Source organism: Miscanthus floridulus, chromosome 3, assembly GCF_019320115.1.
Source record: "Miscanthus floridulus cultivar M001 chromosome 3, ASM1932011v1, whole genome shotgun sequence".
Classification (NCBI taxonomy): domain Eukaryota; kingdom Viridiplantae; phylum Streptophyta; class Magnoliopsida; order Poales; family Poaceae; genus Miscanthus; species Miscanthus floridulus.
This window is the reverse complement of record NC_089582.1, coordinates 136028688-136053805: the sequence shown is the minus strand read 5'-3', so window position 1 is coordinate 136053805 and position 25118 is coordinate 136028688. Positions and strand designations below refer to the sequence as shown.

Here is a 25118-nt window from a genome sequence, read left to right as displayed (position 1 = left end):
CTCCATTCCAAACACCATGTGATGTAAGCAAAACATCGGAATTGGATTCCTTTGAAATTCCTATGAAAATCCTCCAATCCAAACAAGCCCTTATTTTCTTTTTGACCTTTTTTTGTTTCTTGAACTCTGTATTGTTCTTTGCTCTTTCCTTTTTTTTAATAAATTTTCAGTAGGGGTTTTCACCACCTCCTGTTTTATAAAAGAAATGGCCTAGAATGTATACGATTGGGACAGGAAAAAAAAAGGCAACCCTGTAGATGTAGGGTCCGTTGTTGTCAACAGTAGGAAAATTTGCTCAGCCAGTAAACGCCGCTGCTTAGATTTCTTCTCCCGGTAAACGACGGTGACATTTTTCCAGGGGACCGCAACCAAGTTTGAATTTTTAACTTTGAAATATCAACTCTGTTTCGCCACTATCTCAGTAACAAGATCTTCCACTATCAAGTTTACCTATTTCAAAAAAAGAAAGAAATGGAGACAGGATAAATTTGAATTTGAAAAAAAGGTCCCGGGTTACTGAAAACCTGGCCTGTTTGGAAAGGGAGTTCTGTTCTGTGAAGCAAATTCTTGTGATCTAGTAGACCCTAAAATTCCTAGTGCATTCACGATCCCCGTGTAGGTTAATTTGCCTAGAGATTGAACCCTGGTGTACAGCCATGAGCCATTGCAGCTTGAGTGCCTGCCAAAATGGAAAAAAATTGGTGAAGACCATCACTACCGGATGTGGTGAGAACCATGCAGTTGATAGGTGGGCCACAATATCATTTTAAACACACACATGGTAAATTAGCAGCATGTTCGTTTGCTCGTATACGATCATGGATTATAAGCTGAACAGTATTTTTCTCTCACACCAAACCAGCCATCAGTAAATAATCCATGATCGTTTACGACGAAACGAACAGGCTGTAGATGTCCCATGGGCCACCTGTCAGCTGTACAGTTCTCACCATATCCTGGTAAGGATGGTTCTCACTAAATTTCTTTCCCCCAAAGCTGGCAGATTGCACAAGTTTTTAGCAACAGGGTGAGTTATGGTCGAATATTTGTGGAAAAAGGATGAAATTGATTTTCTACACACAAGTTAAGATTTGGTGATCGATCTACACGAAGTTGATCACAGACTTGAATTTCGTAAATCCAAAAGGTACATCAAGATTCAAAAGTGTGGTACTCTACTCTGAGATAAGTGCCATTCTGCAGTCATCACCAAGAAGAGCAACTGCATACTGAACATTGAAATGTGCAATGATTTGCTTTGCCATAAGGCAAAATTTGAGGCATTTTGGCACAAAAATGCATCGACTGACTACACTACAACGAGCAGGACCCTCTAATGTTCTTGGGTTCCTCTTTACACCGTAGACGCACATACACCTGACACTTGTTACTTTCCCCCACAATGGCCAACACCCAGGAGAGAGGCGGGAGAGCAAGAAACGACGACGCACGCGGTTGAGGTGAAGCTAGGCTAATGATGGCAGAGCGGCGAGAGATCCCAGAGCGAGTCGCAGGCGGAGGCGTCGAGCACCCGGTCGAAGTACTCCTGCAGGCCGTTCATAGCATACAGCGACGCCGAGATGCGCCGCTCCACCTTGATCCGCTCGAACTCGGCCATCTCGGCGCCCTGCGTCGCGGCGGCGACCGGCTCCTCCGTGGTGCCAGCGGCTGGGACAGCGCCGTCGACGGCCGCGAAGCTGTCCAGCGCCGGGAACTGGCCGAACGCCGAGTCGAACATCCAGGAATCGAACTCCTCGGCACCCGCGGTGGCGAACTCCGGCCGGTACACCTCGCCGGCGTCCAGTGCGCCGATGCCGCCGTGCTGCATGGCCATGGCGTCGTCGCAGCTGACCGCGCTGCTGGAGCTGCTGCTGCTGCTGCTGCTGCTGGAGCCACCACCACAAGCACTATTCGTGCTATGACTATGACTATTACTATTGCTATTGCTATTGCTATTGCTTGAGGTGGGAGCAGGGGAGCTCGACGCCTGCTGCTTGGCGGCGGCGGCGGCGGCGGCAGCGGCCGCGGGGGAGCTCGCGGCGGCGGCCTTGGCCTTCTTGATCTTCTTGTGGTGGAGGAGCCCGCGGATGCGGACGGCGAGCGGGCAGTCGGGAGAGATGCGCGGCGCGAAGTTGGTGCGGGCGTCGCTGCCGCGGAGGAGTCGGGCGGCCTCGTCGTAGGCCTTGGCCGCGGCCTCGGCGGTCTCGAAGGTGCCGAGCCACATGCGGATCTTCTGCGTGGTGTCCTTGATCTCCGCCACCCACCGGCCCGACGGGCGCTGCCGGACGCCGACGAACTTGCTGTGGTTGTTGCTGCCCTTCTTCCGGCCCCGTGGCTTGGACGGCTTGGCCTGCGCCGCCGCCTCCTGCTGGTAGTAGTAGTAGTAGCTGCTGTAGTCCTCGAGCTGGAACACTGGTGGCTGCGCCTGGAAGTGGAGGAGCTCCATGTGAGCTAGCTTTCTTGACTTTGAGCTGCTGGTTGGAGTGGTTGGAGAGGAGGAGGAGGAAGACAGGTGTCGATGCTTGGTACTTTGAGCACAGGGGGGAGGATTTATAGTGGATTTCAGGGCTCGCAGATTGCAAGGAATCCATCGAGTCACTTGGCAATGGAACCTGTGGGTTTACTGTCAGAGGCTGGTCAAATGCTGGTCTGCCTATGATCATGTCATGGAAATGGAAGTGAGTGTTTGGGGGATAAGGCATCTTGTAGGGATCCTTTTGTCCTTTCAGTTTGTTTTTCGGTTTTGCCCTCATGCATTGTCAGTGAGCAAACTAGCTAAGCCTGTCCTTTTGTACTTAATAATAAAATTCAGTAGTTTTTGTTTTTGCTGAATACAATCAACAAAATTGAGGAATTTGTAGCTATAGTGCATCACCACTCACCACTATTTTGACTTTTCACGTTTCCTATCATTTGGATTCTCTTTTTTTCTCGAATACGCAAGAGAATTGCATATCATTTGGATTCTCATTATAATATCATTATCCATGATCAATATGAGAGATCAATACTTACTATATTAAAGATAAACATTTTGGTTTTGGGTCAATAGAATGGAAATTCATTTTTTAATTTAAACTTCAGAATCCATGCCTGCAGGCGGCAGGCAACAAGCACACTAGAGGTGAGCAAGTACATGCTCCCCACTACTATGCCAAATCACCACCAGCAGGTAAAGCTTGGAAGCATCAGTCAAGGGGTCTACTTCTCCTTGTGACTTAAATTACGACGTCTACACCAGCATGCATTACCTTAACCGAAAACTTTCAGGACACTGATTGGACTAGTTCTTCCGTAGTTTACCACTATCTCTCTAGTCAAGCCACTAACATGAGACCGGGTCTGATATGCTCCATAGCCCGCCATATGGCAGCATTAGAGAGAATGGTGACGATGATCAGGATACCAAGTAGAAACGGCTGAACTTTTCATCAACCACGCCACTTGTGTTTTGTTTATCTTGTTTCTTCACAAATACTGCTATCAACCAAGTCTTCCTCCGTCATTGGATGATGTAGTTTTGTCCTTTGTTAGTTCAATTTTGGGAGCCCTTCAATTTTTCAGAGCATATTTTGTACTGATAACATATTCAGCCACCCCAAATTGTTTTTCGTAGTATTAAATGCTTACAAGTAAGCTTTATAGTACTTCAAACACATTTCAAAGTGAAAGGATCAAGATGCCCAAGAGCAGAGGTGAATTGGACTATGGTATGACGCCGGCCCTTGCTTCTCAGATCGTATGGAGGGGAATGAGGAGCGAGAGATCCCTGGAGCTTGCGACGAGCTGAAGCCGTGGTGGGCGGCTAGGGTTTATGCGGGAAGAGGGAGAAGATGGGGCCAGGCGCCCAAGGGTGTCAAGGATGACACAATCCCAGGCTAGTCTTTATTCCTCTCCAAGTTTAATACTTATACATTGAGGACTCTAACAACTTGTGCTAACAAATAGGAAACTAACAAATAGGACCATAATAATCAGTTAACTCTTTCCTAAATCTTCTATGACTCAACTAGACCGGCGCCTGGCTGGTTGAGCCAGTTTGCCGCCTTTCCCTGCGCCCATATGTGGTGCCTACCATAACATCTCTCCCCCCCTCGGGAAACAGCTCGTCCGCGAGCTGGAATGAGGGGTGGGCTTCCCGGAACGCCGGAACAGGCTCCCAGGTGGCCTCCGAAGCTGGCATACCGGACCACTCGACGAGGACATGCCACACCCCGCAGCGAAGCTCGGAGCGCAGCACCCGCTCAGGTTGTTGGAGAGGACGTCCATGGTGAATCGGAGGCAAGGCCGGGACAGATGTCGGCGGAGGACCCCGGAACGGCTTGAGGATGCCGACATGGAAGACGTCGTGGATGCGGGCGCCGTCTGGTAGACGCAGGCGGTAGGCGACCGTGCCGATGCGTTCAAGCACCTCGAAGGGCCCCGCGTACTTGGGACGAAGCTTGCCGCGGGCGCCAGGAACCAGGGACTGCGTGTGTCGGTGAAGCATGCGCAGTAGCACCCAGTCCCCAACCTCGAACTCCAGAGCGCGGTGGTTGGCATCGTAGAAACGCCGAGCATGTTCCTGGGCTTGAAGAAGACGGGCACGGACCTCAGTCAAGAACTCGTCGTGGTTGGCCAGCAGGACGTCGACTGCCTCCGTGCGTGCCTGACCAGGTACATAGGGTAGAAGATCGGGAGGGGCGCGGCCGTAGACCACCTGGAACGGCGACGTCTGGAGTGCGGAGTGGTAGGAGGTGTTGTAGCAGAATTCGGCCCACGGTAACCAGTCGAGCCAGTCCCGGGGGCGATCTCCAGTCAGGCATCTCAGGTACATGGCGATCGTCTTGTTCACCACCTCGGACTGACCATCCGATTGGGGATGGAAAGCGGTGCTCATGCAGAGTTTCACACCGGCATGGCGGAAGAGGTCCCGCCAAACGTGCCCAGTGAACACTGGGTCGCGATCACTAACAATGGACTCCGGAAATCCATGGAGGCGAACGATCTCTTGGAAGAAGGCGCGGGCGACGGACGAGGCCGTGTAGGGGTGACCCAGAGGAATAAAATGCGCGTACTTGGAGAACCTGTCCACCACTGTTAGCAACACACTTTTGCCGTGTACCTTGGGCAGGGCTTCGATGAAGTCGATGGAGATGTCCGCCCAGACGCGTGACGGAACCGGCAATGGCTGGAGGAGGCCGGCCGGGTGGAGGGTCTCGGTTTTGTTCCGCTGACAAGTCGCGCAGGAGCGGACAAAGTCAGTCACGACCCGTCTGTCATGCTCGACGAAGAACTCCGTGCGCAGGCGCTGTAGTGTTTTCTGAATCCCCTCGTGGCCGCCGGTGTGGGCGAGGTGGAGGACCTCCTCAAGTATCGCGGAACCGTCGGGAACGAACACCCGGCCATCATGGAGAAGCAGGCCGTCGCGCACGGTCCAGGCCGCGCCGTGGGCGCCTGCGGCAACCGCATCCCAGCGCGCGCGCAGCTCAGGGTCGGCCTCCAGCTCGCGGCGAATGTCGTCGAAGAGCCAAAAGCTGGGGACCGAGATCGCCGAGAGGGTCGCTGTTCCGGAGTCGACGAGTGGCGCCAGAAGCGGGGACTCGCCCTCTCGGCGTGACAGGGCGTCGGCGACGACGTTCGACTTGCCGGCACGAAACTCCACCCTGAAATCATAGCCAAAAAGCTTGCTAATCCAGTGATGTTGCGGGATGGTGGAGAGGCGTTGATCCAGCATATATTTGAGGGCGTAGTGGTCGGTCCTGACGACGAAGGCACGGCCCCAAATGTATGGGCGCCAATGGCGCACCGCTCGGACGAGGCCAATGAGCTCGCGCTCGTAGGTCGCGACCTTGAGGTGTCGTGCGGCGAACGGGCGGCTGAAGAATGCGATCGGTGCGCCGTCTTGATGAAGGACGGCACCAAACCCTGAACCCGATGCGTCGCAGTCCACCATGAACGGCTTGGTGAAGTCCGGGAGATGTAGGACCGGCGCGGCGGAGAGCGCCTGCTTGAGGGCCGTAAACGCCGCTTCGGCGTCGTCCGACCACTTGAATCCCTCTTTCCTGAGGAGCTGCGTCAGGGGGGCAGCCATGATGCCATAGTCTTGGATGAAGCGCCGGTAGTAGCCGGCCAAGCCGAGGAAGCCGCGGAGGCCACGCGCGTTTCGCAGCTGGGGCCAAGACTGGACGGCCTCCACCTTTGAGGTGTCCATGGCGACGCCTTCCGCTATGATGACGTGGCCCAGATACTGGACGGACCGGGCGGCGAAGGAACACTTGGTCCGCTTGAGGTGTAGCTGGTGCGCCCGGAGGACATCGAGGACGGCGCGCAGATGTTGCAGGTGCTCCGTCCACGATGCGCTGTAGATCAAGATGTCGTCAAAAAAGACGAGGACGCAGCGGCAGAGGAACGGCTTGAGGACGAGGTTCATGAGCGCCTAGAACGTCGAAGGAGCGTTGGACAAGCCGAAAGGCATGACGAGGAACTCGAAATGCCCATGGTGCGTGCGGAATGCCATCTTGTGCACATCTTCAGCAACGACGCGGACTTGATGATAGCCCGAACGGAGGTCCAATTTGGAGAAGAGTTTGGCCCCGTGCAACTCGTCCAGGAGCTCTTCAACGACGGGGATCGGAAACTTGTCCTTGACGGTTGCCGCATTGAGAGCCCTATAATCGACGCAGAAGCGCCAGGAGGTGTCTTGCTTCCGGACCAGCAGCACCGGCGCTGAAAACGGTGAGGTGCTGGGCCTGATGATTCCTTGCTGGAGCATGTCTTCGCACTGCCGCTCCAGCTCATCCTTCTGGAGCTGGGGGTAGCGATATGGGCGCACGGCGACCGGCTCGGTGTCGGGCTTAAGGTGGATATGGTGGTCGCAGTCCCGTGCCGGGGGCATACCCGTGGGCAGTGCGAACACGTCGTCGTAAGACTCCAGGAGGCGCTCTAGGAGGGTTGGCTCGGCCCCCTTGTCGGTGTAGATGTGACTCGCCAGGAAGTGGTCCGTGGGCGTCCTGGGCACAGCCGTGCCTCCTACGCCCGACCAGACCACGCGGCGGCCGCGGATGGTGATCGCCAGCCGGAGCGTGTCGAAGTCCCAGAGAATGGGTCCCAGGGAGCGCAGCCAAGTGATCCCAAGGACCATGTCATAGCACTCGAGGGGGATAGAGTAGCAGTCCACCTCGAAGGCCTCGTTGTCGATGCGGATGCCGACGTTGCGAGCGATGCCTTGGCATTGGACGCGGTCGCCGTTTGCCACGATCACGTGGGCGCCGCCACTGTCCTGGAACGGAATGGACGCTCGCCGAGCCGCCGACGTGCTGACGAAGTTATGTGTTGATCCCGAGTCTAGGAGGGCTGTGAACGCGTGTGCGCCGATGTGCACGCGTAACTTCATGGTGTCGGGTACCCGGATGCCCGTGATGGCGGACAGCGAAATCATGGGGGCGTCGGGGTCGAACGTGTTGGCCGGCGGCGTATCGCCCAAGTCCTCGGGCTCCTCGACGATGTAGTCGGGTGCCTCCAAGTAGAAGAGTCGCGCGCACTTGTGGCCGCGCTGGAACGGCTCGTCGCAGTTGAAGCATAAGCCGAGCTTGCGCCGCTCCGCCATCTCCTCAGGCGTCAGCTTCTTGAAGGTGCGCGCCGGGGTTGTAGGCGGTGTCGAAGCGGATCCGTGCCCTGGCGGTGCGGTCAGCGCGGCAAGAGCGGCCGCAGTACGGCGCGGCGGACGTGGAGCGGCCAGGGCGGGCCATTGGGGTGCATTGCGCCGCTCGTACGCGCGGGCCAGCCGCATGGCGTGCTGGAGGTCCTGAGGGTCCTGGAGTTCGACGTCCACGCGTATATAATCCGGCAGCCCGCCGGTGAACAAGCGTGCCTTCTGGAGTGTGGAGAGTTCGCCGGTGTGGGTGGCTCGGGCCTGGAATGCCTCCATGTACGCGTCCACCGAGGTGCCGAACGGCAGGCGCGCGAGGTCGGCGAGGTGGTTCGTGCCGAGGGCGGGACCGAACCACTGCTGGCACAGCCGACGGAAATCCGGCCATGTGGGCCGCCCCATGTCCGCTTCCAGGACGATGTACCACTGCAAGGCGACCCCGGTCAGATGATAAGAGGCCAGCCATACCTTGTCAACTTCCCGAGTCATCTGCCCGCGGAAGAACTGCTCACACTTGTTGAGCCAGCCGAGAGGATCGTCCTTGCCGTCGAAGATGTTGAAGGTGAGCTTGTGGTATTTGGGTACAGCAAAACCCTCGAACTCCGACGGTGCGCCCTCGTAGGCCGGACCGGCATGCGGCGCCCTGGCATGGGGTGCGGTCGTTGACATGTGCGAGGTCGGCGCGGAGTAGACCGGCATCCCGGACGATGGGAACCCCGGAATCGGCGAGGGCGAGCGCGGGAAGTTGATCTGCTGGATCGGCACTCCCATGGGCTGCGATGGCACCGGCCGTTGTTCCTACGGCGCTGGGGCGGTCATCTACAGGGCCTGCGAGACCGAGGCGGACGAGTCCCCCGGCATGAGCTCCGTGATCACGGGATGGGAGTGCGGCACGCCACCATAGCCGGCCAACCCGAATTGTGGAAAAGGCGGGCGGCCATCAATGGCGGCCAAGCGAGCCCCTTGATCAGCCAGATGGGTATTGATGGCGGACATCTAAAGCTGCATGCTAGCGAGGATCTCCGCGATCGAGGCGAGCGTGGGTGGCCCGGAGGGTGGGGTCGTGTTGGCTGGAGCGCCGGTGAGGTTCACCAAGACGCCCGTCGTCGCAACGGGAGCGGCGGTGGATGGGATCAGTGGTGTCGGGGCGTTGGTTGTGGGTTCCATGATCGGCAAGGTCTCTGATACCAGGTTGGTATGACGCCGGCCCTTGCTTCTCAGATCGTATGGAGGGGAATGAGGAGCGAGAGATCCCTGGAGCTTGCGACGAGCTGAAGCCGTGGTGGGCGGCTAGGGTTTATGCGGGAAGAGGGAGAAGATGGGGCCAGGCGCCCAAGGGTGTCAAGGATGACACAATCCCAGGCTAGTCTTTATTCCTCTCCAAGTTTAATACTTATACATTGAGGACTCTAACAACTTGTGCTAACAAATAGGAAACTAACAAATAGGACCATAATAATCAGTTAACTCTTTCCTAAATCTTCTATGACTCAACTAGACCGGCGCCTGGTTGGTTGAGCCAGTTTGCCGCCTTTCCCTGCGCCCATATGTGGTGCCTACCATAACAGACTAATTCTAAATTTCTTTGCAATAATTAAACTATACGGTTAGCTCAATTAACCCCTTGTGCCTAGAAAGTGTTTCTATTGATCTAACGCACAAAAGTTTAGCACCCTAGGTTCCAATCCTACTCTAGCATGGTAATTCTAGGAATGTAAATGACAAGAATTGAATTGCTCAAAGTAAATGCTCAAAGTAAAGAGAGAAGGAGGAACGCGGCGATGTTTTGCCGAGGTATCGGAGAGTCGCCACTCCCCACTACTCCTCGTTGGAGCACCCGCGCAAGGGTGTAGCTCCCCCTTGATCCGCGCAAGGATCAAGTGCTCTCTATGGGTTGATTCTTCGACACTCCGTCGCGGTGAATCACCCATAATCGCTCACAACTTGAGTTGGGTCATCCACAAGCTCCGTCGGATGATCACCAAGCTCCCAATCACCTCCAAGCCGTCTAGGTGATGGCGATCGCCAATAGTAACAAGCACGAACTCTCACTTGACCACGACAAGCCTAATGAGAAGGATGGATGCACACTTTGCTACTCTTGATCTCACTAATGAGGGCTCTATTTGGGATTCTCAAATCTCAATCACCTCACTAGGACCTTGCTCTTCTTGGCACTCTCAAGGATGTTTCTCAGCTGTTGAAATGAGCAAAAGTACCCCCACACATGAGTGGAGGAAGTATTTATAACATGGGCTGAAAAATGAACCGTTATGTGCCTCTGCGGGGTGACCGGATGCGCCGGTCAGTTCACCCCGAACTCTAATGTTTACAGTGTGACCAGACGCGTCCGGTCGTGATTTTCTCTCTCTGAAACCTTATTGGAGTCGACCGGACGCTGGCCCTCAGTGTTCGGTCACTTGACCTCTCAGCGCCGGTCGCACCAGACGAAAACACCTTGGTCAAATGAACTGATCGGACCCTGAGCCAGCGTTCGGTCAGTATTTGACCCTCCATTCACTTCCAACTCTCGATCATACGTGAATGAAGTTTGCTCCATTGGATCTAAGGGCTATTTTAGAGCTACCTAATGCTAGATTTAGCAAGTGTGCACCACACCTAACTCACTAGACTCACCTAGGTCAAGCTACCCGTCCATACCCCCCTTAATAGTACGGTCAAAGGAAAAACAAAGTCCTAAACTACTCTAAGTGTCTCTTCAACTCCAAATGACACTTAGAACTAGTCCATCCTTAACCTTGTCGTCCATCCTTTGAAAACTGAAACGATTTCCATCGTAGGGGCATGACCATCATGATTGCCCAATCGATCTTCATTACCGTGACCTAACTTGATTGCCTCTGCAAAACACACGTTAGTCACAGTAATCACGTATTGTCATTAATCACCGAAACCTAACTAGGGGCCTAGATGCTTTCACAAAGAAAGTGTTACTTTGACACGGACATGGGTGTCGGAATCCGACTCGGATTTGGGTGTCGGTTTTGTCCGAGTGTGTAAACTCCTTTCCTCTTAATGAAACACATGCGGTGGCACGTTCGCGAAAAAAAAATTAGGGTGTCGGTTGGATAAGAAAAAACTTTATTCAAAGCGGGTAATGTTAATGTCTCTTCGGTGACATACGATAAAGTTACTAGGTATAGTGACAAGTGTCAAGTCCAACTCGAATTCGGCGAATTCTTGTTGACATAAGAGTTTTTGTAAAGGGACGGGTGTGAAAGGTCGATTCCCCTTTTCTATTGAAGTAGAGAAGGAGGTGATTGATCTTTTCTGAAAAAAACGTCATGGTGGTACAAGCTTCACTACGGATACACAAAAAATCCATATCGCAAATAGGTGATAGTGAGCTGCCTTTTCCAACTTAAAATCAACACTTGACTACTCGTTCATGATTTCTCTTTTGGGAACGGGCACTTAAGGAGTTCAAGGAACAATAACTAGAGTCTTAAAGCTGTGTTTTTTTTACAGTAGGAGACAGATCTAGAGGCTGGAGAATCTTTGGTTGCCCTTGAGACTTGCAACAATTCTATATAGCCGGTTAAAACTGAAGCAAGCATGACGGCAAAAGATTTCTTGATTTCTCCAACCTAAAGAGACGGCACTGCTAGTTTAATGAAATAGGTCTTTGCACCCACAAAGTACTGTAAGGATAAACAAACCTACATTCCTCGGTCATCAACGGGCATTATTTTCTTCTATCACTTGAGAAAGGGTCATCGTCATGGCTGATAGCCACATCCCATCACGGACTCCTTCAACCTCAAGCTAGGGCATGCATGCCTGCCTCACCTATCAAAAAGGCAAACTTTGTCAAATTGTGGCGCGTCATTCCACCACATAAATTATGTTCAACCTGCTGATTGAGCAATAGGATAGGGCACCCACATTGGCCATAGTTTTTTATACTACTAATCAAGATGACTCCAAGAGGTTATGGCTTGTAAAGCTCTTGTTTCATAGCAGCGCAGATGCCTTGTTTGCCGCTGTCAAAGTGCATTAATTTGTCGAGCTTGGTGGGCTACTTGCGCTAACACGACAAAATACCACTTTTTTGGGCAGCAGCAACGTCAAGGAGATGGCATCTTGGCATCGACTTTTGGGTTGGTTCCAGATTTGTCTTCGGGTGCGGAGCCGCCATGGAGCTGGAAAAGATGGACATATTCCAGCCGTGTTTTGGGAGGAAAACCTGTGGCGACCAATTCTTGCTCATTGCTGATGTCAGAACTTTTTTGCAGCGAAGAGCCGAAGATGATTTGAAAGGCACCTTTCGAATTTGTTACGATTGATTCTTCTGTTGTGACGAATTTGTGATTTGTATACAATTTCAAACAAGGACTACCTGGCTATTTGGAAATTGGGGGACGGTATACAAGCTCCACATGATACGGCTTAATTGACATTAGGTAGACGGGATAAGAATTTCAGTTGGGAATCCCCAACCGTCGCGAATCTTCAATTCCACCGCGGATTTTTTTTTATGCCACTCGTATGCAGACAAGGTCACAACAACTGAAGCAACCGCTGTCAGCATACCACCAGATGGGAATTTTGCGACGGTTTTATCTCTGAACATATTAGCTATTTGATGCGGTTTGTTCACTGAACAAATTAGCAGAGAAGCAAAAGTTAACAAACGACACCAAATACACACCTGTTTGATCGATCCTGCTTATATTTGAGCAAATCCAAGGTTTGCTCAGAGAGGTAAAACGGCTTTTTATACAAAGCTGGTAAACATTTATTTATCAATTACTATTACATGATACCGGGGCAAGTGCTTCTGCATCTTCAAACACAGCACATTTTAATAATTTGCAACTTAGAAAAATAAATAACTACAAAATTAAATAGCATCGAAGAGATGCAGAAAGTAATCACTCCACTCAAATGTATAATGATCTCATTACCAAAACTGCATATGTCCAGCCCATCCAACAATAAATACAACCATTTCCCATGCACCTCTGTTGCAGCACACATCTCAAACCATATCTCGAATACAAGACAATATACACTCTATATCAAAACCATGTGTGGTGGCAGCTTCTGGTTCGTTGAAGCAAGCAATGCATTCACAAATTACCCCACCCACAAAAAAAATTCCACATAAAGAATTGGCTGACAAAACATCAAGAAAAATAACAAGCCCAGACCTTGCAGCGACAGAAAAAACAACTATGTCGACATGATGGACTGTAGCAGTAGCTGTTGCTGCGGTTGCAAGTTGGAAAACGCTGATGCAAGAAAATCAGGAGGCAAAGTCTGCTGGAAACGCCTCAAGACATTCACCATCCTGTTTCTAGTTTCATCAGTGGCAAGTTCTGTTCCATTGCACAAAACCTACAAAATATACAGATTGGAGAATAAAACATTCAGGTATTCATTCATGACAGTTGAACAAAATTACATGGATATGTAGGAAAATAAAATAAAATAATGATCAGCAGAATCACAGATTTCAAAATCAACTGCTCATGCATTACCTCTGCAAAAATTGAAACAATTTTAGGAAGATACTGACTATGAGGACCGAGAATTTCAGTATCCGACCTGCAAGCAGAAATGGTTATGATAAACTGCAAAAGCATTATCCTTGTCGGCAGAAATTTCAGTCATGAGCCTACCTCTCCACCATTGAGCAAAGTTGTTCATGTACAACTTTAGCTTCAATCTTGTCGTCTTTTATAGGCATGCAGCTAAGCCACGCTGGAACAACCTGAGAAGCATGAATTGATTCAGTTTGGAATAGTTCCATGCGCAAAGTAACTTTCTCCTGGCAAAGCTAACAGCAAAATCAACACCATGCAATACAATTTTTAAGCTTAGGGTGTGTGATATGATGAATTTTTGTGGTCCATCATCTTCTCAATCCTCACTTTTTTTGTTTGGTTGTGGCATAGAATAAGTTGGTTCTCCACCATTTTATACCTCGCAAGCAACAATTAGTACAAGCATCGGGAAAGGGTAATTACACCAAAATTCATGGGACAAACTCGATGCACCACCTCATATAGGATGGGCTGGTTCCTCAAACCAAAAACCCTCCCTAAGGTCTCTGTCTCACTAGTCATTCCCTCGCTCCTCGAGTGTGTTTTTTGTGGATCTAATCTGGCCCCACCTCACCTTACTACTCTCCAGTCTCCCCCCTCCTTACCCTTATGATTTATGACCACCTAGGGTGCACCAAATGACTTCTGCGAAAATGTGTCACATTTGGTTGACAGTGGATATAGCCTATAATTTGTTTATCATATCGCAACTACACAATCATCTCAAGCAAGTTGTGGAAGGCACATTACTAGAAAATATTGGCCATATCATCAAGAAAAGATGCTGAGATTAGAGCATACCTGAGCTGCATCAATACCATCACGATGAAATTGGCATATTTTTCCAAGTGCCGAAACAGCATTATCATATGCCATGATATTGTCAGGAAGTCGTGCCTCAGGATGTCTTATAACATTGTTTAATTTCAATAGGGCCTCTGAAATCGGAAGCAATACATTGTTGGATAGGTTGGAAATGTCACGTAAAATATAAGAAGTGTAAACACTTAAAATGTAAAGAACATACCTCCTACTAGAGGGCGAAAAACATGACCACCAAACTCAGCACATACACCCACACCATAGACAGCAGCCTAAATGAAGAAATGATTCAGCATTATATCAGTGTTCAATTTCACCTAGTAAAAAGGGTGAATGGATCAAGGGAACATGACAGAATAAAAAACAGACCTGCCGAACATCTGAATTTTCGTCGTTTGATGCCTCCAAAAGGAAAGGAAGGTATGTGTCATAATACTTCAAAGCTGATTCACGACATTGCTCTGCAACATCATCAAAAATACAGATAGCTATCCTTCTCTCTTCGGGCGTTTTATCTTTTCCCTGCAAAACCACAAGGTACCAAAATGAGATAGAATAAAACCCAAAAAAGATAGCATGGAGGCACCACACAGCAAGTTAAGAATGGAAAAACAAACCAGGGTAATACTGATAAAGAAAAAACTGCAAAATTACTTGCAATAAAAAAGAGCTCTTACAAATAACAAAATAGGGCAGGGTTCAATTGACTTACCAACATTGGTGTAATGTACATAGAGAGCTCTTCAAAAAACGGCAAGAAAGAACCTTTGAAGGTTTTAATCAAAGTCCCTAGGCACTCGCTGACCTGGAAGTTTAAAGAACGTAAATTTAAAAAGAAAAAATAGGTTAGCCTTTTAACATAACTTGCAGAAGACAGTATCATTGAAAGACTCAGGATAAAACAGACAAGCGATTTCTAGACAAATAAACCTGATCAAATACTTCCTCCTCCTGTTCATTCTCTTCTTTGAGTAGCTCTCCTTCATCAGCATCAAAATCTTCCGCTTTTGTTCTCTCAGAACGTTCTCTTTTCCGGGTGGCGCTGGCTATAATGACATTTTTAATCTCATCCGAGATAGCTCGTACTTGGGTTTGATCAAGCAGAAGACCAGAAAGCTGCTCAATGAGTAACATCAATGTTCAGTGACACAGCCACAAACTATTTCAGAATAGAGAATATTTAAAAACTACAGCACATTTTGTTCCATACTTCCATCCACAGAGCATAGCTAAATATTTCCTCCCCATTTTTAGAAAATCAAGAGGTGATGATCACACATCCGCACAAAAACACAACCCAGTAGCATACACCCTATTACACACTGACAAATAAAACAGCTGAAAGCACAAGCATGTGCATAAATCGTGAGCACTAAGATTAAATCCCTAGGAGGTGGAGCAGTAACTTCATGTTCCGCCACCACAAAAGGTGGCACCCTCTGTTCTATTTATAATAAGGTGCATCTATGCTCAGCAAGGTCTTCAAATTCATTCTGACAATTTATTTCTTCAATACAAAGTCATGTTCTGGTAGAAGAACAAAGATCACTCATCTAAACTCCAATAACATCCTAAAGTTAGCAGCTTAGACCCCAATTGGCAACCTTTGGCAAGAGTACCAAGCTTTGCCTGGCTGAGCAAGAGTGCAAAAAACTGACCCCTCAATGTATTCAAACTGTTTTATTTATCACTACATGAGACTACCATCAGCAATTCTGAATAAAAAATGGATGAACAATCTCAGACATACTGAACAATAGAAGATATTTTTAAACACTTTCTACAAAAGATCATTTTCAACAAATAGAGCAATAGTTTTATTAACTCCGCCTATGGTGGGGCGCCTTTGGTGTCCCAGCATAGCAGGTCCCAAGCCCTGGTAAAGGAGGAGGGTTGTGTTAAGCGCGGCGAGCCAATGTAAAAACTTAGCCACTTTAATGGAGATGAAACTCAAAAGAATCCCGTTGGGGCGTAACCCTCCTAACGACGCGCCATGTCGGAACCTGGGTATGGTGTTAAATGAGCAAGGGCCGGGTCGTCACCCCCGTGACGCGCCGTGTCGCGATCTGGACACTGTGTCAAGTGAGCAAGGATCGGGTCGTCGCATCCTTAGTGGCGCGCCACATCGGCGCCCGGGTGTGGTGCAAAATGAGCAAGGGTCTTCACACCTACTTCGGCGGGTGCGAAGGGTAAGGAAGCTAATCGAGCCAACTAGGATCCGTTTAGCTAGCTGAAATGTAGGGTCCCTTACAGGTAAGTTAAAAGAGTTAGTGGACACAGCGGTTAGGAGGTGTGTAAATATTTTATGCGTCCAAGAGACTAAATGGAAGGAGCAGAAGGCGAAGGAGGTGGACAACTGGACAATACCGGTTTCAAGCTCTGGTACACAGGGACAACTTCAAATAAAAATGGAGTAGGAGTTTTGATTGATAAGAGCCTCAAGGATGGTGTGGTGGAGGTGAGATGGCAAGGGGATAGGATCATCTTAGTTAAACTTGTCATTAGTGATATGGTCTTAAACGTAATTAGTGCGTATGCCCCCAAGTAGGCCATGATGAGAGTGCTAAGCGGCTTTTTCTAGGAAGACTTAGATCGCTTGGTTAGAGCTGTCCCTAGTAGCGAGAAGCTCTTTATAGGAGGTGATCTTAATGGCCATGTAGGTACATCAAGTGCAGGTTTCGAGGCGGTTCATGAGGGTTTCGGATATGGTAGTAGGAACTAGGAGGGAGAGGAAGTCTTAGATTTCGCCATAGCTTTTGATCTGATGATGGCTAACACTTTCTTCCGTAAGAGACAGTGCAATTTAGTGACCTTTAGTAGCGGCCAGTACTCTAGTCAAATCGACTTTGTCCTTACAAGGAGGGATAAACAAACATGCGTAGACTGTAAGGTGATACCTGGAGAATGTGTGGTCGCTCAACACAAGCTGGTGGTGGCTGACTTCCGCTTTCTGGTGCAAGCTTGTGGGAACAAACAAGCTAGGGTTGCTAGAACGAAGTGATGGAAATTAGAAGGAGAGGCATCAAAGGGGAAAAGGTCATTGAAGAGGGCATTGGAATGATGAAGGCGATGCAAACATGTGGGAGAAGATGGCAACAGGCGTTCGGAAGGTTGCTTCAGAGGTGCTTTGAGTGACCAAAGGGAGCGGATGCGACTCGAAAGACACTTGGTGGTGGAATAAAGATGTGCAAAAGGCTATTAAGGAAAAGGAGTACTATAAGCGCTTGTATCATGACAGGTGTGCAAACAACATAAAGAAGTACAAGGTGGCAAAGAAGACTGCAAAACGAGCGTTGAGTGAGGCAAAAGGGCGGGCCTAGGAGGACCTTTACCGACGTTTGAGTACGAAGAGAGGAGAGAAGGACATTTATAGGATGGCTAGGGCTCGTGATAGGAAGACAAGAGACTTCAACCAAGTCAAGTGCATAAAGGATGAGAGGGAGCAGCTCTTGGTGAAGGAGGATGAGATCAGACATAGATGGCAAAAGTATTTTGATAAATTGTTCGATGGTGAGAACGAGAACACCATCGTTCAGCTGGACGACTCGTTTGATGACACTAACAGGCGCTTTGTGCAGAGGATTCCAGAATCGAAGGTTAGAGAAGCCTTGAAAAGGATGAAAGGGGGCAAAGCGATGGGCCCTGATGGTATTCCAATCAAGGTGTGGAGACGTCTCGGGGATATAGCTATAGTATAGTTAACCAAGATGTTCAACAATATCTTTCGATCGAACAAGATGCCTGAGGCGTGAAGAAGCATATTGGTACCAATCTACAAGAACAAGGGAGATATCCAAAGTTGTACTAATTATCGGGGAATTAAGTTGATGAGCCACACTATAAAGTTATGGGAGAGTCATCGAGTAGCGCATGCAAGGAACGACGCATATATTAACAAACCAATTTGGTTTCATACCCGGAAGGTCAACCACAGAAGCAATCTTCTTAATAAGACATGTTATGGAGCGGTTTAGAGAGCAGAAGGACCTCCACTTGATTTTCATTGACTTGGAGAAGGCTTATGACAAGATACCAAGAAATGTTATGTGGTGGTCTTTGGACAAACATAAAGTCCAATCAAAGTACATGACCCTCATCAAGGACATGTACAACAATGTTGTGACTAGTGTTCGAACAAACGATGGTAACACATATTACTTTCCGATTAAAATTGGACTTCATCAAGGGTCAGCCTTAAACATGTATCTCTTTGCCTTGGTAATGGATGAGGTTACCAGGAACATACAAGGGGATATCCCTTGGTGTATGTTGTTCGCTGATGATGTAATGTTGGTGGACGAAAGCTAGGTGGGAGTAAATAGGAAACTAGAGTTATGACGGCAGACCCTTGAGTCTAAAGGTTTTAGATTGAACAGAACTAAAACCGAATACATGAGATGCGACTTTGGCAGAGTTGTACAGGAGGGAGATGTGAGTTTGGAAGGTCAAGTAGTGCCTAAGAAGGATACCTTTCAGTGTCTAGGATCGATGCTACAGAGGGATGGAGATATTGATGCGGACGTTAGCCATATAATCAAAGCAGGATGGATCAAGTGGCGACAAGCTTCTGGCATTCTCTGTGACAAGAGGGTACCACAAAAGCTAAAAGGCAAATTCTATAGAACGACGATTAGACCGGCTATGTTGTATGGAGCAGAATGTTGGCCTACAAAGATTCGACATGTTCAACAACTGAGTGTTGCAGAAATGCGTATGTTGCGATAGATTTGCGGTCACACAAGAATGGACCGTTCGAAACGATGATATGCGTGATCGCCTAGAGGTAGCATCAATTGAAGAAAAGCTTGTCCAACATCGGTTGAGATGGTTTGGTCATGTCCAAAGGAGACCTCTAGAGGCACCAGTGCATTGTGGAGTCCTAAGCCAAGCTAATAATATGAGGAGAGGTAGAGGAAGAACGAAATTGACATGAGGGGAGACAATAAAAAGATATTTGAAAGCTTGGGATATACTGTTTGAATAGGAGTACTTGGAAAACAGCTATTGAAGTGCTTGAACCGTGACTTGGGGCTCTTGGTGGGTTTCAACTCTAGTCTATGGTCTACCCCAACTTGCTTGGGACTGAAAGGCTATGTTGTTGTTGTTGTTGTCGAGCAATAATTTTATTACGGAAATGGTAATAACTTTCTGCTTCTAGAAGACAAGACAACAACATGTGCAGGGATAAAGACCATGGGCCCATGAAATTCTGCACATATCGTGATACAGAACTTTCAAGATAAAAAATACATGCCTAGCATTATTCTTAATGTTTCATTCACACTTGACACAATAAAATATTGCAGATAAAAACATATACCAGTACTTATTTGGTAACAAGGGGGTAGGCTAGAAAAAAAATGAAGACCAAAACATCCAAGTGAAGTTTTAAAACCTCGATCATTTACAATATTTAAAATTATCAAGCAGATGTGCGAAGTTACAAACCTGCATACACTCGTTTAAAGAATCCAGCATGGATGAGCACATTTCTGTTTCTGGCTCCTGTACAAAGGATGCCAAAAAAAGTTCAGGTGTCAGCATGGGTTAGACAACAATAACCAAACTGCTGAGATATCTTCGAATAGACCTTGTGCAGTGCTTCAACAAGTGCCGGAATTATGTAGTCAGACAACTGTTTAACATAAGACTGATCACGGCCTTGAGCCTGCCCCTTCTCAACAGCCAACTTTGCCGAGCGTAGGAGTTCGGGCATGGCTGCATTATGTCCAGAAATTGTAAAAAGAGCAAATCTATGTGCACGATTAAATCATACTGCAACATTAAACTACCTGCAACAGCAGCTCTCCTGACTTCCTCATGGAAGTAAAACTTCAGCAGAGGGACCAACGTTGGGGCAACCTACATGAAAATTTATAATCAATCACATGCTGGAAAGGTGTAGCCAGAACTTGAGGGACTTAGAAATTAGATACGTTTAATGTGATAATGAACCTGATCAATCCATGGGAAGAAACCCTCCTTAAGCTCATCAGCATAGCAGCTCAGCATGTTGCAAGCTGTTGCTTTCTCTTCCAGCACACTAGTTCGGATTCCTATTCTTTTGTCACCAAGTGTGATTGTTTCTATGCTGTATAAAACACAGAAAGTTAGGGTAAGTGTCAGAAAAAAAATACACATTTAAATGTATGATGCACTCCTTGACCCACCAGAAAGGGGGTGGTAACAAAACCTTACCATGATACATATATAAATAAATAAATAGATAAATAAATAAATAAAAGCATGTGAGAAGTCCATAAATAAAAAGGCATCTACCGACTATAGGCATATTACATCTATACAAGTCCATGTATCGTTGCAACTGAGCAAGACAGGTATAGATAGTTCTAGGTGGCAATAGTCTGCCACGATTCAGGATTAGGAACACAAACTCTAATCAAGTAGATAAAAACATTTCAAGAGAATGGATAACAGACCTATCATCATCTGATTCAATATCGTCATCTGATTCGGCTGAAGTAATTGTAACATCAGGCTTCAGCTGAGCAGACTGAAGCAGTGGAGGCATAACAACACTCATGTAAGGAAGGAAATCCTGTCCAAGACATTTGCATAGCCTGGCCCAAGCCTATAACATGTGGAGATAGGTGTTAGACATGTTTAAGGTGCTGTTAAGCCTAGATTCCATTGCTTTGAAGCAATACCTGCAACATGTAGCTGGTAATTGGATCATCAGTTTCCATTGGAGCTCCTTGCAAAGCCATAAGTACTTCCATAACCTAGCAGAGGGCAGATGATTAGAATAATAATATTGCCTCAACAAAAATATCAAAGCTGATGAGGAATGAACATATAGGATGTGTTTGGTTCATGGGATGAGATGGGATGGAACCATTCCATCCTGCTTTTGCTAGTGTTTGGTTCAAGAACTCAGGGATGAGGGCACTCCAGAGTAAGAATATTCCTACAAAGATTCAGGCTCCGCTCGTTGTCGCAAAAAGGCAGAACGCGTTCGTCCCTTTTTCACGGCGTTTCTCACCGTTTCTCTCTCCCACCTTGCTCTCTCTCTCTCTCCGATGTGGCAGCGGCGTGCGATGTGCGGCGACAGACGCGCCCACAAGGTGAGCGACAGCAGCGCTGGCGGTAGCCACGCATGCGACAGGCGCGGACCAAGCAACAGTGATGGATGGGCGCACGAGGGCTGGTACCGAGCGAGAGCGGACGTGAGGGATCCGACGGACGCTGATGTGAGGAATCTGTATCGGAGAAGAACTTAGAGATAGGGAAGAAGGGCATATTTGTGTGACGTGTTGGTCCCATAGTTAACGGGATTAACTGATCTGATATCTGGTTCAGTCCATTCAACCAAACACGAAAACACAACCGCTCCATCCTTCCAACTAAACAATAAACTAGGCATGGAACCGTTCCATTCCACCTCGCTCTCCAACCAAACGCACCCATAAAGAGCAAGTGGAGTGGAACTGGCATCCTCAATAACAATTCTATCAAACAGAAAACCTATGCATTTCCTGAATTCTGATGCGTTAGTGGGAACAGGTTGAACAATGAAACTGACTCAACATGAACAGTGACGAAAAAAATCAATAACAAGCTAGTTGCAACGAAGTAGAAGTATATTATTTGCAATCTGCAAGAAAACATGACAGTTGGAAGGAGAGGCCAACCTGCCTTGCGTCGTCTCTGAACTTATCCTTACCCACAGCCATTCCTACCAAACTTATGCACTCCATGGACTTGGCTCGAAGCATCCTATTGGACTTATCAGTTGCATGCATCAAGATAGATTTTAGGTATGGCATGACAGAATCATAGTATTTCTTGAAGTGATCCTGCAAGACAAACAAACAAAAAGTTATGTCATAATGCCATAAACTTATTATCAGCTAGACAAACAAAAAAAACGCTGTCATAATATTATGAAGTTGTTATTATCAGCAAGCTCGAAAGCACTACAACCATAGAACAACACTATGATGCACGATAACAGAGATCCATTACGCATAATAGCATAAAACTCCCATGTGAACAGTTACCTGTGACGAATCTGCTACTGACGCTAGAGCTGTCAATGCTCCCTCCTGCACCATTTGCTTGCCATTCTAGAATATGAACATGAGCAGTTAGCATGTTTACTAACCATGATAACAAACATATTTGAAGCAAGCTGAAACCTAATTCAACACAAGTAAATGCATACCTGGAGAAGAACAAGTAATTTGTTCACGATTCCATCCAAGTAAGGCGTCAAAATTTCCGGTGTACAATTCTCACTAAAATTCAAAATCGCTGAAGCTGCATGTGCCTGTCAACAAGAATAGCAAATTAGCAATACAGTAGGTAGCCAGGTCCTAAGATGTATGACATGTGAATAGGTACACAGGCTGATTTAGAATGTAGGCATAAAGAATTGTATTAGCTTAATATCTGAATCCACGCAGAACACTTAAAACAACATTCAGTTCAGAAGGCTGGCATCCATAACGTGCTACCTTCTATTAATGCCTCACTTTTTGTGATGGTGATGAAACAATGAACTTAGTAGTTGCTTGGTAATTAAATTACTTTTTATTGAATAAACTTGTCATAGGTCGAAGATCAAAAGGAATTCATTTGACATTTAGATGTGCTAACTGCCCGCATCTATTTGTAACATGTAAAATGCACAAAAGTCATCTTGGTCCACATCAAGCTGTTTATTGATGCAACCTCGATTCTAAAATAAGTATTGCAAGAAAAAGGATGTGAAATGAAGTTTTTGCTGACATGACAACTAACCTGAACTCGTGGATTCTGGAAATCATCCATAGCATTTGCCAATGCAGGCAGCACCTGCTGGTGGTAATGAACTTGAAGATCTGGACCCAAATCCGTAGAGAGCTGACCAATGGCATTGATAGCAGCCCATCTCACACGTGGGTGGGGATGTTGAAATCCATTCAATATCATCGAAACGACTTGTTCCAAACTTTTAAGCATAACCTGCCAGGAAAAACAGCAACCAATGAGAAGATGGCCTATTTCGGAAATTTTCATCCACATGACACAACAGATCAGATAGCATCCTGTGGTCTAATACTAGCCAACAGCTCTTGCAGAATTGGCAATTTAGTATTTGTCGTCCCATTCTACAACAGGAATCCATGGACAAAAATATTGTTCATAACATCCCATTTCCTGATGCTGTGATGCAACATGCTAAAAATGTAAATTTTATAACTACCCAAAAAAGCAAAACAAATATCCTTTGGGTTGATCAACTGATTGCTAAATATTTGACATATATGTATAAAGTCAATCAGGCTAACCTTTGCACATCCTTCCGCAATCTGTGCAAGTGTAATGAGCGCAGCATGGTGCTTCTGCCACTCAGGAGCAGACAGGTACTGTGGTAGCAGCTCAGATGCAATAGGCACAATTGCGTTCCCACCAATGGCAATGGCAAGGCGGTCAAGGCACTCCTGTGCCACTCCATAGTTGTTCCCTTCCCCTGCGTCCTCATCTTCAGTTTCAGCAGAGTGCCAAGCAGGGTCATCCTCGACATCAAGCAGCATCTGCATCAGCACTGCAAACAGCCTACCAACAAACTGTGGGAGTCGCCGCATCATTCCTGGTGCACGCTCCCTGGCCTCTGCAAGGGTAATCACAAACTCCACCGCCAAGTGCCTGGTCCCATCTTCCAGCTGTGCAGCCTCAGCAACTTGCAACATTGCCCCCACCACATCAGCAATCTGCCTCCTCAGGAACCTTGGCTCAGCGCCAGCAAGCTCCACGAGCAGCTCCAGTGCCTCCTGCGCAGAAGCCTCCTGGCCAGAGTTTAGGCAATCAGTGAGCGCCCTCATCATTGCTGGGAGCAAATCCTGCATCTTATCCCGGTCGGAGTTGGTTGGCAGGCACTGGACGAGGTTGACTGCGGCACCCAGGGCCGCAATCCGAACATCAGGGGACGTGGGATGCGCCAGGGAGGAGGCGAGGAGGTTGTGGATAGTCATCAGATGGTCGAGGAGCGATTCCGCGATGTAATCCGCCAGCCTCGCGAAGATGAGCAGTGCTGACTCCTGGAGGTTGGGCGCCTCGGGCCCCGACGCAGCGCGGAAGAGGAACGGCAGCAGCTCGGGCCAGGCGTTCTCGGGCAGCAGCGAGGCGGCGAGCTCAGAGACGGCGTCGCAGACCTTCTTGGCGATGGGCTTGGGAGGATCGGACTGGAGCGCGGAGAGGAGGTGCGACTTGAGCGCGGTCTGGCCCGCGGGGGAGAGCTGCGGCCAGAGCGGTGCCGGGGGCGTGGCTGCGTTGTTGGAGGATGCGTCGGAGGACGGGGTCGGGGAGAGGACCTTGCGGAGGAGGACCCCCGCCATGGCGCGCAGGTCGGCGGGGGTGGCGGGCGCCCCGAGCGAGGTGGCAAGCCGCAGCGCGAGGGGCTCCGGGTGCGAGGCCCGGAGGCGGTGGAAAGCGGCCTCGGCGGCGGAGCGGTCGGCGTTGGACGACGACATGAGCGTCGAGAGCAGCGCGTCGAACGCCGCCGGGTCGCCCCCCAGCAGCGCGGCGGCCGCGGCCTGGTCCTCGGCGGACACCATCGGATCGGAATCGAATCCGGGGCGAGCGGGCGGGCGGACGGCGGCGGTTAGGGTTTGAGGGTTGAACCGGTGGTGGCGGCGGCGGGAAGGGGAGGGTACGTGAGGGTGGTGGAGAGAGAAATTGAGAGAGACTCGGGGGTTGGGTTTAATATTATCACCCCGTTCGCTTCATCAGACCTATAAATCGGCTGACGCTCTCTCAGTGTGAGAGAAAAAAACTATCAGCATATTCGTGAGGTCGTATCGTATCGTGGATTATTTACTGGTGGTCGATTTAGTGGAAGAGAAAAACGCTATTCCCAGCTGAAAATTTACGATCGTTTACGAGCAAACGAACAGGCTTATATCACAAACTGACTGATAAGGACGAGGATCGACCGAATCGGGTGTATATGAGTAGGTTTTGGGAGATGCGGCTCGAGCGCTCGCAGGCCGGGGGATGCGACCTTGCGCGGTGGGGCGCGGACGTGGGGTGGCCGGGGTGGGGCTGGGGCAACGCCGCCGTGAGAACGAGAGCGGCTGCCCGCTCGCCTTGCC

At 48.7% G+C, this 25118-nt stretch overlaps 2 protein-coding genes across 2 annotated transcripts; both read right to left on the bottom strand.

Moving 5' to 3' along the window:
• Positions 1-1179: 1179 nt before the first annotated feature.
• On the bottom strand, positions 1180-2506 carry LOC136547082 (ethylene-responsive transcription factor ERN1-like). The gene has a single exon (XM_066539049.1). The coding sequence runs from the start codon at positions 2444-2446 to the stop codon at positions 1472-1474; it is 975 nt and encodes a 324-aa protein (XP_066395146.1). The 5' UTR covers positions 2447-2506; the 3' UTR covers positions 1180-1471.
• A 9993-nt stretch (positions 2507-12499) lies between these two features.
• LOC136542538 (uncharacterized) lies at positions 12500-24783 on the bottom strand. The gene is made up of 19 exons (XM_066535032.1): positions 23316-24783; positions 22786-22989; positions 22208-22312; positions 22044-22109; positions 21675-21839; positions 20691-20765; positions 20463-20614; positions 19978-20113; positions 19815-19884; positions 19613-19740; positions 19471-19527; positions 14953-15138; positions 14735-14827; positions 14392-14544; positions 14228-14294; positions 14002-14138; positions 13276-13367; positions 13135-13201; positions 12500-12991 (listed from the first exon to the last, which is right to left on the bottom strand). The coding sequence occupies exons 1-19, from the start codon at positions 24579-24581 to the stop codon at positions 12827-12829; spliced, it is 3384 nt and encodes a 1127-aa protein (XP_066391129.1). The 5' UTR covers positions 24582-24783; the 3' UTR covers positions 12500-12826.
• Positions 24784-25118: the final 335 nt, after the last annotated feature.

Coding starts and splice junctions, on each gene's coding strand:
- LOC136547082 (XM_066539049.1), bottom strand. CDS start 2,446: ATGGAGCTCCTCCACTTCCAGGCGCAGCCACCAGTGTTCCAGCTCGAG.
- LOC136542538 (XM_066535032.1), bottom strand. CDS start 24,581: ATGGTGTCCGCCGAGGACCAGGCCGCGGCCGCCGCGCTGCTGGGGGGC. Junction 20,114..20,462: donor ATTGAATCAGATGATGATAG/GTCTGTTATCCA, acceptor TGTTTTATACAG/CATAGAAACAATCACACTTG. Junction 14,295..14,391: donor AAAATTCAGATGTTCGGCAG/GTCTGTTTTTTA, acceptor TTCTTCATTTAG/GCTGCTGTCTATGGTGTGGG.